Source organism: Xyrauchen texanus, chromosome 10 (genome assembly GCF_025860055.1).
Source record: "Xyrauchen texanus isolate HMW12.3.18 chromosome 10, RBS_HiC_50CHRs, whole genome shotgun sequence".
NCBI classification, from domain to species: Eukaryota; Metazoa; Chordata; class Actinopteri; order Cypriniformes; family Catostomidae; genus Xyrauchen; species Xyrauchen texanus.
The window spans coordinates 36,906,590-36,929,434 of NC_068285.1; the positions used below are offsets into that span (position 1 = coordinate 36,906,590).

General features: G+C 37.8%; 1 protein-coding gene across 1 annotated transcript; it reads right to left on the reverse strand.

The window, feature by feature from the left end:
• Positions 1 to 18,619: 18,619 nt before the first annotated feature.
• Positions 18,620 to 22,793, reverse strand: LOC127651047 (mediator of RNA polymerase II transcription subunit 10-like). Its single transcript, XM_052136751.1, has 4 exons — positions 22,263 to 22,793; positions 21,933 to 22,016; positions 21,532 to 21,634; positions 18,620 to 19,439 (listed from the first exon to the last, which is right to left on the reverse strand). The coding sequence occupies exons 1-4, from the start codon at positions 22,643 to 22,645 to the stop codon at positions 19,344 to 19,346; spliced, it is 666 nt and encodes a 221-aa protein (XP_051992711.1). The 5' UTR covers positions 22,646 to 22,793; the 3' UTR covers positions 18,620 to 19,343.
• Between the last annotated feature and the right edge of the window lie 52 nt (positions 22,794 to 22,845).

Below are 22,845 nucleotides of genomic sequence, written 5' to 3' on the forward strand. Positions count from 1 at the left end.
TTGTGGTAGGCTATTATAGGTTACAGATTCACCCACCTCTAAATGATTTCTAAAAACCACATAAACCTTAGTTTGTCATTTTACAAGGCAGTCAGGCAGTCTCTTCCTGTCTAAGTGGCTGTTCTTGGCCAATAATAATCTGCAAAGTGGACCAGACTTAGTGCAGATAGTCAAACATCTGGCTACTCATTCTAGGCAGGGTACAGCAGCACCAGTAGCAGCCAACAGTGGCTGAGTCATGTTGTAATAGTTGTATATGGTTTGGAGTTATCCTGGCCAGATTCGCTGTTCTGAATCCCACAAGCAAGAAGAACACAGATCCGATTACTCATGCAGTAAGACTACGCTTATATCTTAATTTCACAGAATGCACCAGAAGACCATCAATCCTTTGCACAGCAAGTCAGGGGGCACTCTGCTATTGACTGAGAGGTGGAGAAATATGCAATACACCAATTTGACAGTCTAAAAAGTACAGTACATTGAAAAAGGTTGCTGCAGCGCCACGGGTCATATTATCAAGGGACAGACTGTGTTGCAGTTAGAATAAATGTAGAGAGAAAGGCTGGCTGATTGTACAGTATTCCAGCACCTTCTGTTCATACAAGGACAATTTGCTGACTGTGGATTTACTGTGTAGTCAGCGCTTTCAACCAATCTAAATTTGGTTAGCTTCACTGCACATGTAAAAAGTGCTAACACTCTCCAGGGACACACAAGGGAGGGACAGTGATTATTAAGAAGGGGGGGGATGAAAGGTAATATATTTGCAGAACATCACATGGCTTGTGTGCATTATTTGTATGTTGCGACACATAGATTGGTGTGATTGACTGCGGCATTAGAGCCTTATTTCCTTCTGATTTAAACACATAAATGGAATTTTATGCATATGGGAAAGCCTTTAATGCGGAAACATATTGAATAGACACACACCCCAAACACAAATACCTTAGAACGTAGCTAGTTGTCACTCTTTGTCTCTAGTGGTAGGTTTTTCAGGATAGGTTTATTTTGAAAAGGACATTTGTGTATAGGCACATATACCTTAACACCTTGGATATTGAATATCTTCATCACTATTAATAAAAACATTACAACATTTATTTTAACATCCATTGACCGTTTGTCAATGGGGTAAGTTGTCATATTGGGAAACAGCCATTAAATAGCCTATTATAAGGTTTCCAGTTAAATTTAAACAGTAAAACAATTATTCAATTAATATAAACAATTTATGAGACAGCATTAACATAAATGTATCATGGAAAAATATCAAACACATATGACAACCTGCCCTGCCCTCAAAATACCCTTTTCCTGAGAACACAGTTCAACTTTTCAGTTCAAATCTACCTACATTATATACAGTACAGTATTTGACCCCTGCTGTATAATGCATCTCAGTGTGGTTTATTTAATCACTTGTTTACTGAACAGGTATTAAAGCCTTGTGACTTCCCCATGTAACAACTAGAAACATTTTGACTACACCATTGGCACATCTGCAAAAAATGAACAGTTAACATAAGTTAATGCTTTAAGATACAGACAGGAACTTTGTTATTGGGGCATATCACTCACCCAAAGACTTTATTGCTTTCAGAGGGTGTTATTTCAGTCTGGCTAACTAAATAACATCCATTCATTGTCTCTCCTAAGCCTCTGGGATGCTGTCTAGCAGCACAGCCTCTCTATTCTTGTTGTGGAAAAAACAAAAAATCCTGATTTATTGTCTTTCCTTTTCATTGCTTTACCTGGCCTCCGCAGTGCAGTGCTTATTTATGTCTGGCTTCTTCTGACTGCATTTAAAATCACATCAGAATGAATAAAGGTTCACACCTACATTTAATAATCGGTTTGGCTGCTTCTGGTAATGCTGTTTGTCTGTGTATTATCTGTATTGATTGTCAGCCCACAGTCAAATTCTTCTTTTCTCTCTTTTTTAAAGCTCATTAATTGAATTTGATGTATGCATAATATTGGGCAGAGTCTTTTTCATGCACATAAATGACTTTGCACGCAAATAGAATTGGATTTGCACACATGCATGAAGCTTAATTGGGATTAATTGGATTAGTGCCGTTATATTAGAAAGCTCAAAATTATGTCGTCTTCATGAGGAAATCCTATTTTAGTCACTTCAGCAGCTAAAAGTTATATAACATTATATAACACAGTGTACAGTCGCTTTGATCTCTTGCTAGCCAGAGCATGCAAATAAATGTATCATTATCAGTGCTGGAGTTAATTGGTTTTGTTCATACAGACTTAAACATCATAAAACTGACTGATTGCAGAGTGACAAGATCTAGCTATCTGTGGATTGCATTAGTCTACATCACAATTAATATAATTTTACTGCACACTATATGCATTTGCTGTGCTGGTAATGGAAAAAGTGGAAAATGTATATTATGTACTAACAGTATGCCAGTATAGCCATATCCTTCCACAACAACACCGTCTCCTTGGTCACATACTTGCATAAGCCTTAGCATCTTAGCATCATCTTAAAGTTCATTAGCTTCACTTAACTTTTGGGTTTGTACATTCAAAGACTGTCTCACATTTGTTGCTATTATTACTAATCTTAAATGTCACAAAAGAACCATTTCAAACTCACCTTCCATACTGCAAAGAATTAAGGGCAATATTAAACCAAAAAAACTGCTCACTTCGAAAATCCACTAGAAGTGATATAAAATACAGACAACATTTGCATAATATTTTTTATGTCCTTTGATCTGGGACGCACTAGTCCTAATTTAGCAAACAAATTATAGATAGTATTTAAATTGGGATGCAGCCTTAAAACACATTAAAGCTGACCGTGGTCAAGTCTTTTTGCTACAGTGGGTTTTTGCATAGTTGAGCTACAGTCTTCATCTGTCTGTCCAAGTATACATGATGCAATGCTTTATCGAATATTTCAGTGAAGGATGTTGGATTAACCTGTACAGTTTAGCTACAATCGCATTATCTTGATCTGTTGGATAATGTGTGTAGTGGTCTAAGCACATAACTGGTAATCTGGTAATCAGAAGGATGCTGGTTCGAGCCCCACAGCCACCACCATTGTGTCCTTGAGCAAGACACTTAACTCCAGGTTGCTCCAGGGGGATTGTCCCTGTAATAAGGGCTCTGTAAGTCGCTTTGGATAAAAGCGTCTGCCAAATATATAAATATAACTATATAATATCTGTTCAGATCGGTTGACTGTGCAAAAATCAGACGATTTGACTTTACTTCTTGACTTAAGAGTTGATATAATGTGTTTACATGAAATTTTAAAAAGATGAATTACAGTTTTAGTCTGACAGACATAAATTTTAAAGTGCATCTAAGCATACTGACTATCTGCAATCTCACTGTTTGTCGGCACTTCGCGTCGCAGCTCAATTGCATAAAGTTGAACTCTGATCAACTTTGTCACATCACCATTGGTCATTGTTGCTCATGTCACCCTAAACCTCTAACTTGCTTTGAAAGTGGATGACATTTAGTTGCTTTGCCACTCCAAATTGCTATCAATCTGAATGCCCGTCAATGTCCATGCACTAGCATTTAGGTTGAAAGAGCTTTCCGTCTTGTGGTGCCGTTCTTTGACCCTCTATATCGGCTTTGTTACATTTGGTACATTTTTATTTTATTAATGTAAATGTCTCTATTTTACAAGTTGACATTTCCTAGTGGAGCAGTCCAGTGTGTTTAACATTGTGTATTCTCCACATGTTCAGGACTGGGCAGACTCAGGACAGAATCTTTCATAATACTGCAGTATCATAATACATTTGGCAAACAGAAGAAGCATGGCCAATGGTGCACCCCTGGAGATGTTGGTGTATCAGCCCACTGGGGAACATCCTGCCTAGAATAAGTAATGATTGATGGTGAAATCCTGTCTGAAAAGTGAATCAATACTTATCAGCAGAGCCATGGCTACAGTCATCTTACAAAGCAATTAACAGCCAGGAAAGAGAAACCTTGAACAGGGGAATTTCATAGAAAATTGGCAACAAGGATTAGTTTGCAGAATAAGAGATAAAGAAAAATGAATGATGGGCAGGGTAGCAGTGATTCAAAGGGTGAACATAAGTACATTTAGCACACCCCTTCAATAAAATAAGCCTTTCACAATAGGATGCATAGAAATGTGTGCAAAAAATGCAACTATGTACTTCTTTAATCAATGCATCGTAAAAGCTGTGTATGCTCAATGACAAACATTTTTCACCACAAAAATGGAAACACCTACAAGTGTAGGCAACTGTAGTGTGACTAGTCCTTGAGAACAAGAGATGTGGGTTTGAATCATGCATGTGGGCATACTAAAAGGACTTCCTGGGACTTTCATTTTGATGGTATAGTGCTCTAGGCTGCCAACAATTCAGTCTTTGTCATAAACCATGTTTATCCTTGTTGCATGTGAACCTGTAATGTAGTCTAGGTTGTATTTTGGTTTACCTTGCATGGTTTTGTTCATGGTTTTCAAGGATGAGGTCATGCCAAGGGACTGTTTAGCCAGAGACGGAGCACTTGCATTAAAATTAATGGAAGAAATTGGAATGCCCAGTATGGTGGATGTAGAAAAGTCCCACCTTACAGGTAAAAGAGACAATTACCTTTTACTGCAGATACAGACATCACTTGTTAGTCAACTCGAGAACATGCATAAGCTGGACCAGCCTGAAAATATAGTTTTTTAGCATTATCTGAGATAATCACAATTTATGATCCCAGTGCTGTCAGATTTTACTGCACATTTGAAATATGTTCTTTGATTGTAGTCTTGACCAATCGTTTTAGAGATTTCGGACTTTCCCCATTCAAGTAGATAGGAGCTGCACTTTAATGCTGCCCAAAGATGGCCACCTAGTAGACTGACTTGCCTTGAAAGGGACTTTTATGCCCTTATCAATGCTGGCATCTGCCTATCTATCTTCTACCAAATGGCAGATACCTTTTTGTCAAAATACTGTAGTTTAATTATGGGACAAATATATATGGGAACCATTTTCTGCTTTCTTTAGAAAGTTCATATGCGTATGTATTTTGATGCCCTAACCAGTACAAATGATTAATTACTTCTGTAAAATTGTAATCAGATTACTAACTGATTACTTCATCGAAAAATAAATTTCAGTACTAATTATGTTACTTTCTGAAACTCTTTTTACATAATGAATTTAGTGTTTTCACTCAACAAATTTAAAATAATGTCTATACTTCCTCCTTGTTTATTGTCAAACACTCTGCACCAAATGTTTCTCCCTAACAACGACTTGTTTGTGACTCTTCAGCTTTCACAGAAATAACAGATGTACATATAAACACAATTCATGTTTTAAATGTGTTCTACAAAATATTATTTTAGAAACATATGCAACCCGAGTAAGGCATTATGCATGATTATATGGTAAGTTGCATTTTATTATTAGCCTATATATGCGACCCACCTGTTGAGAAACTGTTTTAAGCAAGGATGAAGCTGAATACAAAATTTGGAGGGAACCACATTCAACAAAGCAATGAATGCAAATGTTTTAATACAGTGGTTGTGCCACAAAAAATGGACTGGGTTGTAAACATTCCATTATAATCATACCTATACCTACATTTTACTGCAGGAATGTTTTTAAAGCAGGAAAACTCGAAACTTTTGAATCAAATGTAATGGTTTATAATTTGGAGGTATTCAATTTTGGAAAAATAATCATTAATGCAAGAGGTGTTTCCCATTTTTTCAAGTAAGTGTGATCGGATCTCTATCTAATCACAAGAGGCTCATTGGAATGCAAGGTGTAAATGCTATTTAACAGTTTTAGGAGCAAAAGAAATGACAAGGAGATTCATGCTCCCTCCTCCCCTCCAGCTGAAACCACAAAGACTTGATGACATTCAGATCTGCTTAGAATTAAACTGAGAACCCCCCAGACATCCTCCCTGTGGGACATGTGCGCAAGTGTGCAGTGACACAGACACGGTCTGTACTGATGATCGGGGGGCAGAGAGCAGAGGAGACAGAGATTAATTATGTTCAAATGGCCATGCATAACTCACATCTGCTGCACCAATGGATCCCGGGGCACGAGCTGGAAACAATATGCCTGCTTCAGACTACTGGACATGTGGGTGACCATGTCCTCCCCTCAACTCTTCATTTAGGGGTCCCCGAATCATGCTGGGTGACTCCCCGCCAGCCACCAACTCCCATATAACTACTACTGATTAAAGGTCTCATCTAACTCATTACAATAAAAAAAATATTTTTACTTTTACAAAATGTAGTCGGTGGCTAATATATAAACATACGGGATACAAATCTGGTGGGTTTAATCTGACAGCTGTGCAAAAAACATAACAAAAAAAGAACAAAAAATAGTGATCGATAGGGTGGTGTATATATATATATATATATATATATATATATATATAAAAGAATAGAAGAAAAACATTTGGATGAATTACGCAAATGAAAAACGATAGAGACTAATGTCCAATGAAAATGCATACAGGGCATTAGCCTATCCAAATGCTTCAGCATACATAACCTTAATACATGGTAATATTATTCACATCATTTTATGCATTTAACACATGCATAAATCACTCACAGTATTTTATGCATTTCTAACCAGGTTTTAAGGACAAACATAACAGTTTAAACAATACAATGCAATGGGACCATGTCCAAATTATGACTAGAGTTAAATTACATGAAATGTCTCCCCTTGGCCATGTAAAACTCGCCACTACTTTGCCATGATATTGCTGTGTAGTTGCTAGGGTGTCCTGGGTGGTTGCAAGGTGGATCATTATATAAGAGTCCACCATTAAGTCTCTGATATTCTGATCCCATATGGCTCGGATCCCTGCTTCAGTGTATGTCTATGGGATTATTTCACCCAATTTATCATCCACACAATTGGAGGTATGATTCATGTCCATTTCAGAAATTAAGCAAAGGTAATACGGCAAAGTAATATTCAAGCATCACTAAATACGATCACTAAAAATTTTGAGATCAGTAAAGCTTTAATACAAAACACTGTGTGATGCTACATGCAACAGTAAAAGATACACACAACATCAGTATTAGACATGATAGAGGAATATGATTGTCGTGTCCACCTCCTTCACTGTCATCGGGTTCTTGGTGTCTCTGTAGATTGGGGTGGTAAATATGTTTTATGTCCTAATTAAGTTGTGTACATAAACACATATACCCGCACACATCCACAAAGGGGGCAAACGTGTGGGACAAATGGCAACACAAAGGCTGGGCAAAGCTGTAGATTTTTATGGGGCATTGGCCTTCAGAATCCAAGGGGGCATTGTGCTGAAATAAGCATCTGTCTGATAACTGGAGTTATAAGCAGCATAAATTAACATTCAGATGGGATTTATGGCATGCTAATTATGTCCCCTTCTGTTGATCTGCTGGAGACTTCTAAATCAAATCAGAGGCTAATATATTGCTAGAAGTATACATTTAAATTATGTTATGCTTTTAATGTGGAAATGGTCAAAGAAAGAAAGAAAGTCCTCAACATGCTTCACAAGCTTAATTAAAGATATAGGTAAAGAAAATGAACATTCTGTCATCGGGGAAATGTAATATAATGATTCTTGTCAGTGTTGGTAGTTGGCAGCATCTGTCTTATTACTTTCATTGTATGGAAAAGAGCAGAGTTAACTTTTTTTGTTCCATGGAAGAAAGCAAATCAAACAGATAGAACAACATGAGGGTGAGTAAATGATGACAGAATTTAAAATTTTGGGTGAACTATCCCTTTAAATTCTTGAGTATTTGCACATCTTATTCTTTCAGCTGCTCCCGTCAGGGTTCGCCCCAGCGGATCATCCGTGATCCGCATATTTGACTTGGCACAGGTTTTATGCCAGATGCCCTTCCTGATGCAACCCCCAGTGGCTGGGGGACTCTCACTCACACCTACGGGTCAATTTAGAGTCTCCAATTCACTTAACCTGCATGTTTTTGAACTTGTGGGGGACATCGGAGCACCTGGCGGAAACTCACGTGAACACAGGGAGAACATGCAAACTCCATAGAGAAATGCCCAGTTGACCCGGGACTTATACGGGTCCTTCTTGCTGTGAGCTGCCCTGAGTATTTGCACATACTGGGCATTATTTATGAAACACAAGCAGAAAACATGTGTGTGCAATGTGCTAATAAATCCAGACTTATGTAAAGTGTTCCATTTAACCTAATGGGGCAATTTTTGTTAGAACAGTTTTACTAACAATTTACACACATTTGTTATGTTTATGTTTCATGAAAGTGGCCCATTGATTTAAGAACAATTTGCACTCACTAAGTCTTCATAATCTTCCACATTTATTGAAAATGTAATAATCCATCGAAAAAGGAACGAGCCAGGACAACATGCTCAAAGATGCCCCTCTTTGTGTAAATGATATCACATTTGCATTTGTTGATCGCATTAGGAGGTGTGAAGATACAGCACAACGCCAACAGAGCTGCAAAAACTACAGTACAAGGAGAGCACAGACTGCACACCTCACCTTCATTTTGCAGCTGCCAACGTCACTCAACACTAAGTACCTGTGAGAAACAGGGATGGGCACTGATAGATTTTACATTGGTGCAACAACCAACACGACACCATCATTAATCCTACATGAGGATGATGGTTTAAAGCTGAAGGCTGTCAACAAACAGTGTTAATTAAGCCTGTGGGAACTAGAAGAGCAACGCATGCCTCTGTGCTCCAGCCCTGTGTAGCACGCTAGATGCTTGTCAGAAAATCATGCTGATTGTATATTAAATAAGAAGCCCCGGGGCTGTGGGGAAGATAGACAGAGAGTAAGAGAAGAAATTAGGTTTGAATCCCAAATGCCCTGCGATATTCAGATGAATGCTGCATGATGAGCGATTGAAAGCCTCTCTCTATCTTGGAAAAAAAAACAGTTCATGGCAACTACATTTATCAAGCTACAAAAAGGACAAAATATACCATAAAACACTGTACAATAACTCCATATGACTCATGTGCTATACAGTGTAAAAAAAGTATTATTGATTTAACCTATCTGCTGCCTTTAAATTTTAAGTTGTGTCAACTTCAGAGAGACATTTTTTTAAATGAACATAAGTTGACAAATCAACATGACTTGTTAAATGAGCTTAAGCTCTTAAGTGAACTTGACATTCTTGGTTCAATAAATTCATTCTAATTAAATTAAAACTGAACATGGAAGCTCAATTACTCATAATGGCATTTAATATCAATGTAAATGCAAATTAAAATGGTGGTGACAATCAAAAAACATCATTGAGCAAACAGATGAGCTCTGAATTGCAACAGGACAAATAACTGAAAGAGACAACAAACACAACTAACAGCATATATGTAAGCAGTGCATTCAAACAGTAAAATAAGAGTAAGACTGTTACACTGCAATTGGCATAATGTACTCATGTTGCAGTGCATGCTGGGATCCCGAGTACATCAGTGCGATATGCGTAGGTCTTTTTTCCAGCTGTATAGTTTTGAAAACTTTTTTTTAAGAACTTGAACGTTCAGCCAACAAAAACTTGGATAATTGATTTATCTAAACAATATCAATCCAGGGCAGTTATTCTAACTCAAATAAATAAGATATGATATCTAAAGGCAAAATCATTTTTTTGATGTATTCTCCATGCACACACACACCACATGTTCCTTTATGACAATCGCGAGAAACAATTTATTTGACTTCAGTTCCCTGGCACAGTGCATCAACTGTGCACATTATTTTGTATCTGAACATGGACGCGAATACAATGGCTGAGCTTCGGTGGAAAAGATAATGAATGTATATTTGTGATTTCAAGGGGTAGTTAACCAAAAAATGAAAATTCTCTCAACATTTACCTCGCCCTCTTGCCATCCCAGATGTGTGTGTCTTTCTTTCTTCTGCAGAACACACGTTATGATTTTTAAGAATATTTCAGCTCTGTAGGTCCATACAATGCAAGGGAATGGGTGCCAACACTTTGACGCTCCAAAAGCTCAAAGGTATCATAAAAGTAATCCATATGATTACAGTGTTTTAATCCACATTTTCAGAAGTGATATGATAGGGGTGGGTGAGTAACAGATCAATATTTAAGTTCTTTTTTGCTATAAATTGTTCTCCCTGTCCCTGCCCAAAAACAGACGAATGGGAAAGTAAAAGTTAAAGTGGAGATTGTCTGAGCAGGGAAGAGAATTTACTGCAAAACAATTTACATAAATATTGATCTGTTTCTCACCCACACCTATCATATTGCTTCTTAAGACCTTGATTTAACCACTGGAGTTGTATGGATTACTTTTATGCTGACTAATGTGATTTTTGGAGCATCCGAAATTTGGCACCCATTGACTTGCCTTGTGTGGACCAACAGAGCTGAAATATTCTTCTAAAAATCTTAATTTGTGATCAGCAGAAGAGAGAAAGTCAGACACAACTGGGAAGGCATGAGGGTGAGTAAATGAGGAGAGAATTTTCATTTTTGGGTGAACTGTTCATTTCAATTTTGGTCTGTTCCTCAAACAGCCATCAAATGGCTTCAGAATATATTAATATAGTAGTGTTTATTTTTTTCTTGGTCCTTTTTAGAACTTGCCTGATGTGGTCACAATGAACTGCCATTGAATGGAAAAGAGGTATATGAAGATTTAAAAACATTTCTCCTTTTTCATTCCATGGGAACAAAAATATGGGTTTGGTACAACATGAGCAGGGATGGATTAACCACCAGGCTAATTGGGCCTCTACACTCAAAGGGCCTCGAGCTCTAAATCAGTTATTTATTTATTTTGAGATACCAATTATCAATTTACATAAGTATCAGCCTTATGTTAAATACAATTCGTTCAGTGAAATGCATGCTGGACGACAGCAGTGCGAGCACAGGCACTCAAGTGCGCGATCAAGGAATCTGCATATCATAGTTGCAGCGCATTTATTTGAAGGACTTTAGAGAACAGCGTCTGATTTACAAAACTCTTCCAAACACAAAGATAAGGTGCAAAATTTCAGACAAGCGACAGAATTCGTGCAACAGAATGGAAGACTTTAAAATGTCAAGTCCTGCATGCATTTAATGTTTAATGATAAAGATGTCTTAATGCCCTTTTCTAATATTTGGTTAAACACAAGAGTTCACAAACGGTTATTGTGTTATTTGTCGAGACTCTGGAATAAAGAATATTTATTGCCATGGATGTGTCAAACACAATCTCCGATATCAGGGAATAAAGTTCATAGTGATCTATGAGTGTAAATAGCACAATGCACAGAACTTCAAATGATAAAATCACATTAGATTTTAACAAAAATAATCACGGTCACTTTCTGCAACATAGCAGGCCTATTGTTTATCATTGGAAAATGCATAATTCTGCCCAGGCATGTTCACTTTCCATAAGGCCGCGAACACTACAGTTTATAGGACTTCTTTGGGATGTTTTGATTTTTAAATGTTTCAGCATTTAACTTGTGTATTTATTGTCTGCACACCAGAGCAATAGTGGGATCACTGTTTATCAAGTGCTGAAACTTTGCCAGGTGAAAAACAATCTGTAATCATGTATAACAGTCACATTAAGTCCTCTTTGCAACCTGAACTTCATCAGAATGTCGATTTGTGACACAAGCACTGAAAAGGTTTGATGCAGCGTAACAAATGGTGAAACGGATTAAGGGTGTCCCGAGAGAGTGTTAATAAATATTGAAATTCAAAACAATTTGACTCTCCTGCACAACGAATTGTAAATCAGAACGCAGGTGTCTTGAGGTGCATTTATAAATATTAAAGTTATTTTAAACTTAACACTGAGTTCTGGCACAAAGATAAAGACATCCGTCAAATGCATGTTTACGTGGTCTCAAAGCACGTGTCAACAGCACGTAACTCGCCCATAGATGCAACCTGGCCCAAAACATGTAGGTTTGTCATCCTGTTTGTCTGGTACCGTTAGACTCAGATCAAGTTAAAGACCTCTAAACACAAGCAGAATAACCAAATAGTGATTTTGGTATTTAAATACAATGCACATCCCAATTAATAACGCATGATTTTGGTTTGTTTCATAATTAAAAAGTACTTATAACTGGCGTGTAAGACATTGCCCTAAACTTTACTTCTGACATTTTGAAAAATCCAACCAAATCTGGCAAGCATCCTGTACATATCATGGGGGGCCTCCACTGTGTACCAGCCCATGGGCCTCTCAGTTCTTAATCCATCCTTGAACATGAGGGTGAGGGTATATTCTAGCAAACCTTTTACCAATCAATTTCCTCAATCGGCAAAACAAATCGCTGTTCACGCCATATATCAACACATGATAGAGAATTTGCGTTCAGTTATGACTGAATTTTTGTTTTTCGGGTAATCTGTTTTCTATTAAAGTAAACATTTACCTGGATAATCCATTTATCATGTGTTTGTTTCTGCTAAAGAAAGGGCAAGATTGGGAATCACATGACCAGCCATGGATTTGTGCCTTGCCACGTTTCAATGAGGAAAGGATTGAGAGAGCGAGACGTCCATCTCCATGGAGACCACAGAGATCTACAGCATTGCCCTTTATCTGAGCAACCCTCAAGGCAACACTTTCTACCTCCAAATGAATCCACTGTCTTGACACACAAAAAAACTCAGCATTGAAGCACAGCCCACTCCGGACACGATCTTCCACACTCATCAATCAATTTAACGCATGAACAGAGGACACTCCCAATGGAAACTTGTTTTGATCAATTAAGAACAACTTACTTATGAACAAATGATATATTGTACCTGTTATATAGTTTTAGGTGATAGATATTCTCTAAACTCATTAATCAAACAATATTTGGGGATTTTTCTTTTTTTACAATTTGAGATGACTGACACTGACCAATAAATAGAAGAATTAATTTTAAAACATCAGCCCTGTCAATGGCTAATATACTATCCGTTTTATTTTTATTTATTTATTTGAGTAATGTTGGGTAGATTACTTCTGAATTCTATTCTGGTACTGATTACAAAATACCCGACTAAAATTGTAATCAGCAACACAATCTTTTAGATTACACTTTTTAGGTAATCTAACCTGATTACTTTTGGATTATTCATTGTATGTTTTTATAAAAATCTTGTGCATTAATTACCAATTTGCACTCCTTTGGTTAAACATCAGTAAACTTGAAATCAAACAACTATTTGCTTTTTGCCAGTCCCTGAGAGTCATTTAAAGTCAAGATTTATAGAAAATGTAATCCATATGTAATAAAATAATCCATAGGCTCTAAAGTAACTGTACTTTGATTATTTAAAACTTAATTAAGTAATTTGTTTTATAATTGGATTATTACATAATCCAGATTGCATTTAGCCATTACTACCAAACACTGATTTTGAATATTTATTGCGGAAAATAATTAAGTTATACAAATCTCATTTTCTGTCATTAAATTATATATCTATCTATCTATCTATCTATCTAATATATATATATATATATATATATATACACGTCACCTCACCAGTCACCCTGTTCAATAGATATCAATATAGGCATTGCTCAATATAATTTTGTTTTTATTTACATATACTCACATCAGTTGATTAGTTAAAGGGGATTTGTTTGTTTGCAAACCTCACGTTTCTGAACTAATACAGACCAACAGCTTCTTTGATATTAGCATGCACGCCTACATGCCGAACCTGATCAATTTCAGAAAATTCTGAGCCATTGCAACCTTTGGCCCTAAAGGGCAAAAATATATAAATGCCAAACTCAAACACATGGTGTGGGACGAGCAGTTTGCTCAGAACATATGTGCGTGTGTGTGCTGAATATGCATCAGTTCCTTTCCGACACATGCCCCTCTTTCTCCTCCCCCTATATGGTGGCTTTTATCTCCGTCCGGAAGGCGGGGTGTGTTGCCAAGGTGACTATTGCACCAGAAGGCTGAAGGGTTTGACTTCCTCATGACCTTCGCAGTAGGGGGTGATTGTCTCAGAAACAGAGCCAAATCTCTCCATCATTTGGAAAGTGTTAAATCAAGAGAGAGAACGAAAAAAATGATCAGACTGTCCGAAACTCTTCAGGATTGCACGCACAACTGCAATCACAATCAGTTTGAAGGGCCTTTCATTGGCATTACTAAGCCCATTACGACAATGTTATCAAAGGCAGCATTATGCTGCCCACTAACCAAGAGAGTTGCATGCATGGGCTTGCTTGCATTGGCCTTTTATGTACAATCAGGATCAAAGGAAATATTTTAGTACAGCACTGCTTTAGTACAAGCACAGCCCAAGTATTTGCTGAGAAAATGGTTTGTTTATCCATTTCATCACTATGTAAAAAAATTAATTATGCTTCTTTGTGTAATAGCAATATATTGCTATTACTCATACTCATGGTCATAAACATTCAAACAAACCCCAAATTCCAAGTATTTCAATTTGCTGTATAACTTATCCCACACCTTTTGTACTGCAAACAAGAATAATCCCTTAAATCGTGTGATGAGGGGTGTGCTAGTACTTTCTAAAGACTGAAAAATACTCTATGCAAGTACATGAACGCACACGCTTCAAGCCACCCAATCTTAATTTTTTTGTGTTGTTGCACATCAAAATGTGACAGAGCACAATTCATAACATTAGCAAGAACGCACGTTGACAATGCATTGGCTAGGCGCTCACATGTGTGTACATGTACTTGCATTAAGTATGTTTCCTACCTTAGTGATGAGACTTCAAATTTTAGCCACACAGACCTTAAAATGGGGCAAAAAAATCTAATAGACCCACATTATAGTTGGGACCCAAGCAGGACCGGTACTAAAATGCAATTTTTAGGGTTGAATTTTTATTTTTAAGCCCAAAGTCCATTGGTCAGAAGTTAATGCTGAGCCTCTCCATACAGGGCTCGCAATTCTCACTATCAAGAGAGTGCTCGAGCACTGAACGCGCGCAGCTCTGTATTTCTTACTTTGCGTCTTTGAACATGCAGAATGCACATGCGCCTGAAATTATCTGCACTAATAAGTGGGTTCTTGAGGTGGAAACATTCATATTTGAGAAGAAAGTGATGAAGAAGTGCCAGAAGAGCATGTAATCACCACTAAACATCAGAAGATGAAAGCAAAGACAACAACAGTGGATGTGCAAGTCAAGAGCACGTGTGTGAGAAGATCTAGAGATACCTGTTCGTATAACACGACTCTGAAGGAATAGAAGACATCTTTATGTGTCTTAACTCCTGAAGAGAAATAGCCCAGTGTCTCATAGCATCTTTGCTACTGGGACGAACAATTGCGCAACAGGAAGATCACAGCACATCTCAAAGCTCGCAATAGATGCGTTGTACATACTCCTGTTCTTCAGAGTTCATTCTTCCAAGGTTGCCTGGAAAGACTGCTCCTCATAAAAACACAAGTCCGTCCTCTACATTCTTAGCACTGAGAAACACCCAAGATCTGTGCCAGGTTTGGTGGCCGTAGCTTGAAAGCTCTTGGAGGAGTTACAATTGATAATTTTGGTCTTGGTTTGGAGATTTTGAAAAGAGAGTGTGAGGAGGTGGAAGAGGTGTTTGTTGAAACGAAGTCATACTATAGAAGATATGATTATTCACCTCATGAGTCACAAGATGTTCACTATTCACCCACAAAAATGTCACGGCAGTGAACAGACCCCAATGGCTGCCCACCGCATGCAAGAACATGCACACCACCGCTCAAAACTGCACCTACCTGTAAGAAACTAGAAAGGAATACTTTTGCACAGTATGATCTTTCTCTTTGTCGTGTTTATACTGCTACTTTCCTCCCACTGCCGTTTTTGTGCTTAGTTGTTTATAGAATATTTCTATGAAAGAGGGCAGTTTAATAAATGAGCATCAGATAATCCTGATGACCTCTTGTTGCATGAATCGCTTAGACACCCATCTATCTGTCTGTCTGTCTATCATCGGACTGCCAAAAGTTACAATGTTTTTACACAAATTTAGATTAAAAAAGCAAAATAACCATTTTAAAACTGGTCAGTAGTGGCTGCGGTGAAATACATCTGAATAACGACCATTCTTCACAGCAACACTGTTTAAATGGCCTCTTATCCAGGCAATCTATGCTATACAGCTGTGCTCGTGTTCTGTCTCACATATCACTCTGCAATCTAAATGTAAGTGAATACAATTATTTCAACTCAATCAATATTTTATGTCCAATTATTTGATTTGGAACCACCAGCCTGTTATTTTCACAAAATAAGCCCCTTTAGTGTGATACAAGACAACCCTGTTTATTTTGTGATAATGACTAGCTGTAAATGATAGCCAACACTCTAACAGCTCGCCATTTACGTTTTAAAAAGATTTCCTTTTGTGAAAGACTGACTAATCATACAGCAGATGTTCAGAGATAGGAGATTTAAAAGCATTTAAGTCTTACAAAAGAGTTACAAAACCTCCACTGACTGGACAAAAGGTTTTTCAGAGAGACAAATATTTAAACTTATAGTCTTTTTTATTCGAGTACAAAGCACTAATGACCTGCCTTTCACTGTTCAGAGAGACCTCTTCATGTTCTGACTACAATTTTCAGAGAGCGAGACAAAGAGACCCAAGAGCAGAGGAACAGTTCAAAGGATTTATTAACAATAAATATTCACTTAAACTGTGCTGGCAAAGACTGAGGATCCCAGCATCGGCTGCAGTATCGGGGAGTAGTGTGTGGCACACTGTGGTCGCGCAATGGGCAAATCATTGAATATTGTGTTGGAAGGCGAGTGTGTAAATTGTGGGAGCAGATTTGTAGGAATCCTCCGTTGAAGCATAGTGAGGTGCAGAGAACAGTACCTAGCAGACTGGAAGGCAACCACACTCCCGACATGCGGGCAGAGACATGCAACCAAACAGATACAAGAGACAGGACCAACTAGGCAGAGAGCGTGAGGTAAGTTCTTCACATCAAACATCAATCAAGCAAAGATATTGAGAACACGAAGAGATTAATTAGGGAGTGAATCAGTGGAGAACCAGGTGCTGCTAGCATGCTAGTGGCATGATTAGCGTTACCCTGGGAACAATCAATGTTCCCTTGGAAACATTGATCATGCATGCAAGACATGAGGGAGAGAAAACAACAAAAAACACAGAACAAACCCATAAACTCACCAGGGCCATGACAGTCCAGACCACGAAAGGTACCCACGAACTCTCTAAACAATTATGCCACTCACCCAAAGCCAACAGAACAGTCAGCAATTCTCAGTTACCAACATAATAGTTCCGTTCTGCTGGTGTTAAGCTGTGTGAAAAAAAGCACATGATGTATATTTCTGTCCGAGGAAGAACGCTGTGACAGGATCGCTCCAACACCAAACTCCCCCGTCCTAAACCGGACAAGACATAATTCCAATTTCAAGACAGACGCTCCCTGCAAGAGTTCGAAAGCTGAGGACATCAATGGTAAAGGATAGCGATTCTTCACAGTGATGTCATTCAACTCCCAATAATCTATATAGGGTCTAAATGAGCCATTCTTCTCCACGAAGAAGAACCCAGCCCCTGCTGGCGACGAGAAAGAGAAGATGAGACTGGCTGACAGAGAATCACTGATATACCTGTTCATGGCCTCCCTCTCGGGAGCCGAGAGCAAATACAGCCATCCCCGAGGCGAGGAGCTAGGAAGCAATTCAATCGCACAGCCGTACGGGCGATGAGGAGGAACGGTGACAGCGCGGGACTGGCTGAACACTACACTCAAGTCATGGTCTATCAACAATAATCCGGATAAATCTGCCGGTTCATCCTTACAACGAAACAAGACTAGACAGGCGAGACAGCAGAGTTAAGACATTGCAACAAACAGTAACTTCATGCAAGAACAGTGTTGGTTGGCCAGTATATGTGTGGGTTTTGCATTACCAACCAAGGATGCCCCAACACTACCGGTGCCGATGGAAATTGGATCAGGTAAAAGGACAACTGCTCTGTATGATTTTCAGAGACCGATTTCCAGAGAAGGTGACTGGCTTGGTGGACTGGGTGATGACGGACAGGGGCGTGCCACTGAGGGTGTGGAGAGAAAATAATAAAACACAGAACAACCCGACAAACTCACGGGAGCCGTGACAACAATATCATGCGAATGAATAAAGTAACTCCTCCAATTTACGATGAGTCATATGCAAATACACAGGTCAAAGGTAAAACTGCCTTAAGATTGTCATCAAGGATAGTTTCACTGTCAATTCTCATTTAACCTCTAGGACTAGTAAGTGGTGTCATGCGGTTAAAGGAGAATGCTTAGAAATCAATTCCACCACCAGACATGTAGTGTAAGATTACAGAGCAGGGTAAAATAGGGCACGCCAGGTGGTAACTTGATGCCACTGGCACAAATTTGATCAAAAACACCTGAAAGAGGTTTTATAAATGCTCTATTAAAAAGGGTTGTGTACCATTCAGATTTAAATTGAGAATGCCTTTAAATTCCACTTCTTCAATTTGAATTTAGGTAGAAAACAGGATACGGAATTTAAAGTAATTAAAGCTAAAATTAACTTCCAAGATATTCATAATTGCTGCAAGTGTAGTTTTTAATAATTTACTTAATTTTTAAGTTTACATTATCCATTATTATGTTATCATTCACAGACATGGGGTATTTCCATAAATATTAGATGGTAATAATGTTTAAAAAGCCACCAGTAGAAATGTACATTTATATGTCATCAAACAAATTAACTCTATGAACACAAAAGTTATTTGTGCTGTTTTTATTTTTTTATTATTTTGTTTTGTACTAATGAAAGTCCTCTACTGTGTGATTGTTGAATTTCTTTCAATTACAATTCATAAAATTCCTCCTCCCATCGTTTTATTTCATCATCATGTAGGGAGTGACCAACTGAATTCAAATTCCAACCAATTTTTTAAAGAGAAGCTAATTCTTAAATTCAGAATTTTGCCCAACCATACTGACACATTTGTATTACCCCAGAAATGCAGTTATTCATAGAAGTAAAAGAAATAGAATAATAATTTATTCAACAGGAAAATAAAAACTATGCTGCGAAACATACAATGCATGACAAAAAAAAATCTTTCCACTGTTTTCAGGATGTCCCAATATATCCCTCAATTCTCAAACCAGAAGTGTGACATACAAAGGTAAATACAAAGATGAAAATTGGCCGATGACTCTGAAAAAAGTTGCATATTTGGTCGATGACTCTGAATTGTAAAAAAAAGAATATCATATTAATATAAACATATGTACATCTTGATGTGTTGTGGCACTGGCAATGTTAATCATGAAGGAGGGTCATCTCCGTGAATTGCCTTATATTTAGCCATCTCTTCAGGGAAAACCTTGCCCAGCTCGGAAATTAGGAGGCTTTTAAATTTCTGTGGATAAAAACAGTGCACAACATTGTAAGAGAGTGTGCCTATGTTTGTATTAGTCTAAATATACTAGGAACACTAGCTATCTACAGTAGAAAGTTTTGTGTTAAAATAAGATCGGTCTAGTGCTTTTACAAGTTACACATTCCAGGTTAAATGTCTTCTGAAAGTATCTAGGCTGTTAGAAGATGATCATCAGCCAGGAAAAACAAGACAATATTTAGTTCTAAAATGTGTCCATAATAGACAGCTAATTTGTGCATGACAGGAGTATTTTTTCCAACAAATGTTTAACTTTTAATTGACTATATCACAAATCCAGTGGGTCAGAAGTTTACATACATTACATACAAGTTAACTGTGACTTAAAGCAGCTTAAGAAAATTCCAGAAAATGATGTCAAGCCTTTAGACAATTGGCTTCTGATAGGAGGTGTACTGAATTGGAGGAGTACCTGTGGATGTATTTTAAGGCCTACCTTCAAACTCAGTGCCTCATTGCTTGACATCATGGGAAAATCAAAAGAAATCAGCAAAGACCTCAGAAAAAAAAATATGGACCTCCACAAGTCTGGTTCATCCTTGGGAGCAATTTCCAAATGCCTGAAGGTACCACATTCATCTGTGCAAACAACAGTACGCAAGTATAAACACCATGGGACCACGCAGCCATCATACCGCTCTGGAAGGAGACACATTCTGTCTCCTAGAGATGAATGTAGTTTGGTGCAAAATGTGCAAATCAATCCCAGAGTAACGCCAAAGGACCTTGTAAAGATAATGGAGGAAACTGGTAGACAAGTATCTATATCCACAGTAAAATGGGTCCTATATCGATACAACATGAAAGGCTGCTAAGGAAGGCAGAAGCCCCTGCTCCAAAACCACCATAAAAGCCAGACTACAGTTTGCAAGTGCACATGGGGACAAAGTTTAATTTTGAAGAAATGTCCTCTGGTCTAATGATACAAAAACGTAACTGTTTGGCCATAATGACCATCATTATGTTTGGAGGAACAAAGATGAGGCTTGCAAGCTGAAGAACATCATCCCTACCGTGAAGCATGGGGGTGGCAGCATCATGTTGTGAGGGTGTTTTGCTGCAGGAGGGACTGGTGCACTTCACAAAATAGATGATGGCATCATGAGGAAGTAAAATGATGTGGATATATTGAAGAGATACTCAAGATATGAGCCAGGAAGTTAAAGCTTGGTCACAAATGGGTCTTCTAAATGTACAATGACCCCAAGAATACCTCAAAAATTGTGGCACAATGTCTTAAGGACAACAAAGTCAAGATATTAGAGTGGCCATCACAAAGCCCTGACCTCAATCCGATAGAAAATATGTGGGCAGATCTGAAAAAGCGTGTGCGAGCAAAGAGGCCTACAAACCTGACTCATTTACACCAGTTCTGTCTGGAGGAATGGGCTAATATTCCAACAACTTATTGTGAGAAGCTTGTGGAAGAATACCCAAACTGTTTGACCAAAATTAAACAATATAAAGGCAATGCTACAAAATACTAACAAAGTGTATGTAAATTTCTGACCCACTGGGAATGTGATGAAAGAAATAAAAGCTGAAATAAATCAATCATTCTCTAATATTATTCTGACATTTCAAATTCTTAAAATAAATTAGTGATCCAAACTGACCTAAGATAGGGAATGATTTCTACGATTAAATGGCAGGAATTGTGAAAATCTGAGTTTTAATGTAATTGGTTAGGTGTATGTAACATTTAAATTTGTATTCAAATTTGTACATCAAAGACCTCCGTCAGCATTCTTCCAAAGAAATGTATTAGTTTTAATTCAAAAGAATTTAAGCTCAAACTCCAAGAGATTAATAAATCAATGCTCAGCTATTTTCTGTAGCTTAGATCATTGTGATTTAAAGCTTTATAGTACCTTTAAAATGAACAGATTTTAATACTATTCAAAAACCACACAGCAATTCAATACTCACTCGCATAGTTCCATGTTTATTGACATTCTCTCTTCACAAATATGCCACTGCTGGCATGTTTAACTTAAAAATAAGAAAGTTGCGCACACTTAATATACATTCAAATGTTAAAAGTAATACTCACAGTCAAAGTGTCAATCTTTCCTTTCACCTGCTCGTTTTTAGCCAAGGCTCTCTCTAAGCACTCCTTGGTGTAGAGTTGAGGGTTACGCCCCTGATCAATATATCTGCGGGTTAAGTGTGAGATCACAGTATGACACAGATCTTTCCAGTATAATGTATGACACAAACTGTTTATGGTCTGGAAAGATCTATCAATTTGATGACTAATATTTCCCTAAAAAGCTTCAAAATGTAACCCAAATCCAATTACATAACTGAATGGAGTTTAAGAGAAATTCCTTTCATAGTGTAATTTATCTTTACCCTGTTTGCCTCTAATGTGAGTGGAGAAGAATTACCATCAACATTACATTTGCAAGCAATTTGTTGCTTGAGATTTGCAAAACACACTCAGTTACTCACTCGAATACTTCCAACGGTACGTTGATATCATGAATCTGCTGGCGGCACTTCTCAATGTCTTGCAGTCCTGTGATCATGAAGTTCCTGCATAAATAGATTTTTGCCATATTATTATTATTTTTTTTTTTTAATGACTCGTGGTTTAATGAATGAACGTGGCAACACAGATGCGCGAGAGCTGGACAACAATCATCATCATCATCATCATCATCATCATCATCATCATCATCATCATTCAACGCCATAATTTTTCTTTAGATATTATGAGTAGGTATTCGTACAAATCAATGTAGTGATTTTGTGTGATAGAGTTAACAGATCACAACTCACAGCTTTTGGTTGAGTCCTGTTTGACTACTGGGTTGAAAGTCGCTGACAATAATTCCAAGTTGCCGTATATTCTCGACGAATTTCTCGAGGTGCTCTTCGAGATTATCAAACTTCTCGGCCATGTCGATCTGAATTTTACATAAAGTTAAGTCAATGATAAAGTAGTTGTAATAAAATAACAAAATTAATGACAAAAACGGACTTGTCATCACATTACGCAGCTCCCATGACAGCGATCCGCTTTCCGGTAGCGTCACAACCAATAGTGTGCGAGGATGACCTGTTATCTTGGTGACGGATTCCTTCGTTGTGCCGTAAAGCATTTCAAATTGCTGTAAAGTCTGTTGACTTTTCACTACAATTATTAGGACGTAAATAACCATTTTATATGACTGTGACCATTAAATATATAGTCCAAAACAACATGCTGACACATTTATGACTCGTTCTGCAGTTTCATACACAAACGGTTTTCGGGTTTCTTCACTATGGCTGTTTTGATGCATCTGAATTCCCCTATTCATTTTCCCCACCGGCATTCCGACAGGCCGCTTCCTGCGACAGGATTGGCTAGTAAGAGCCA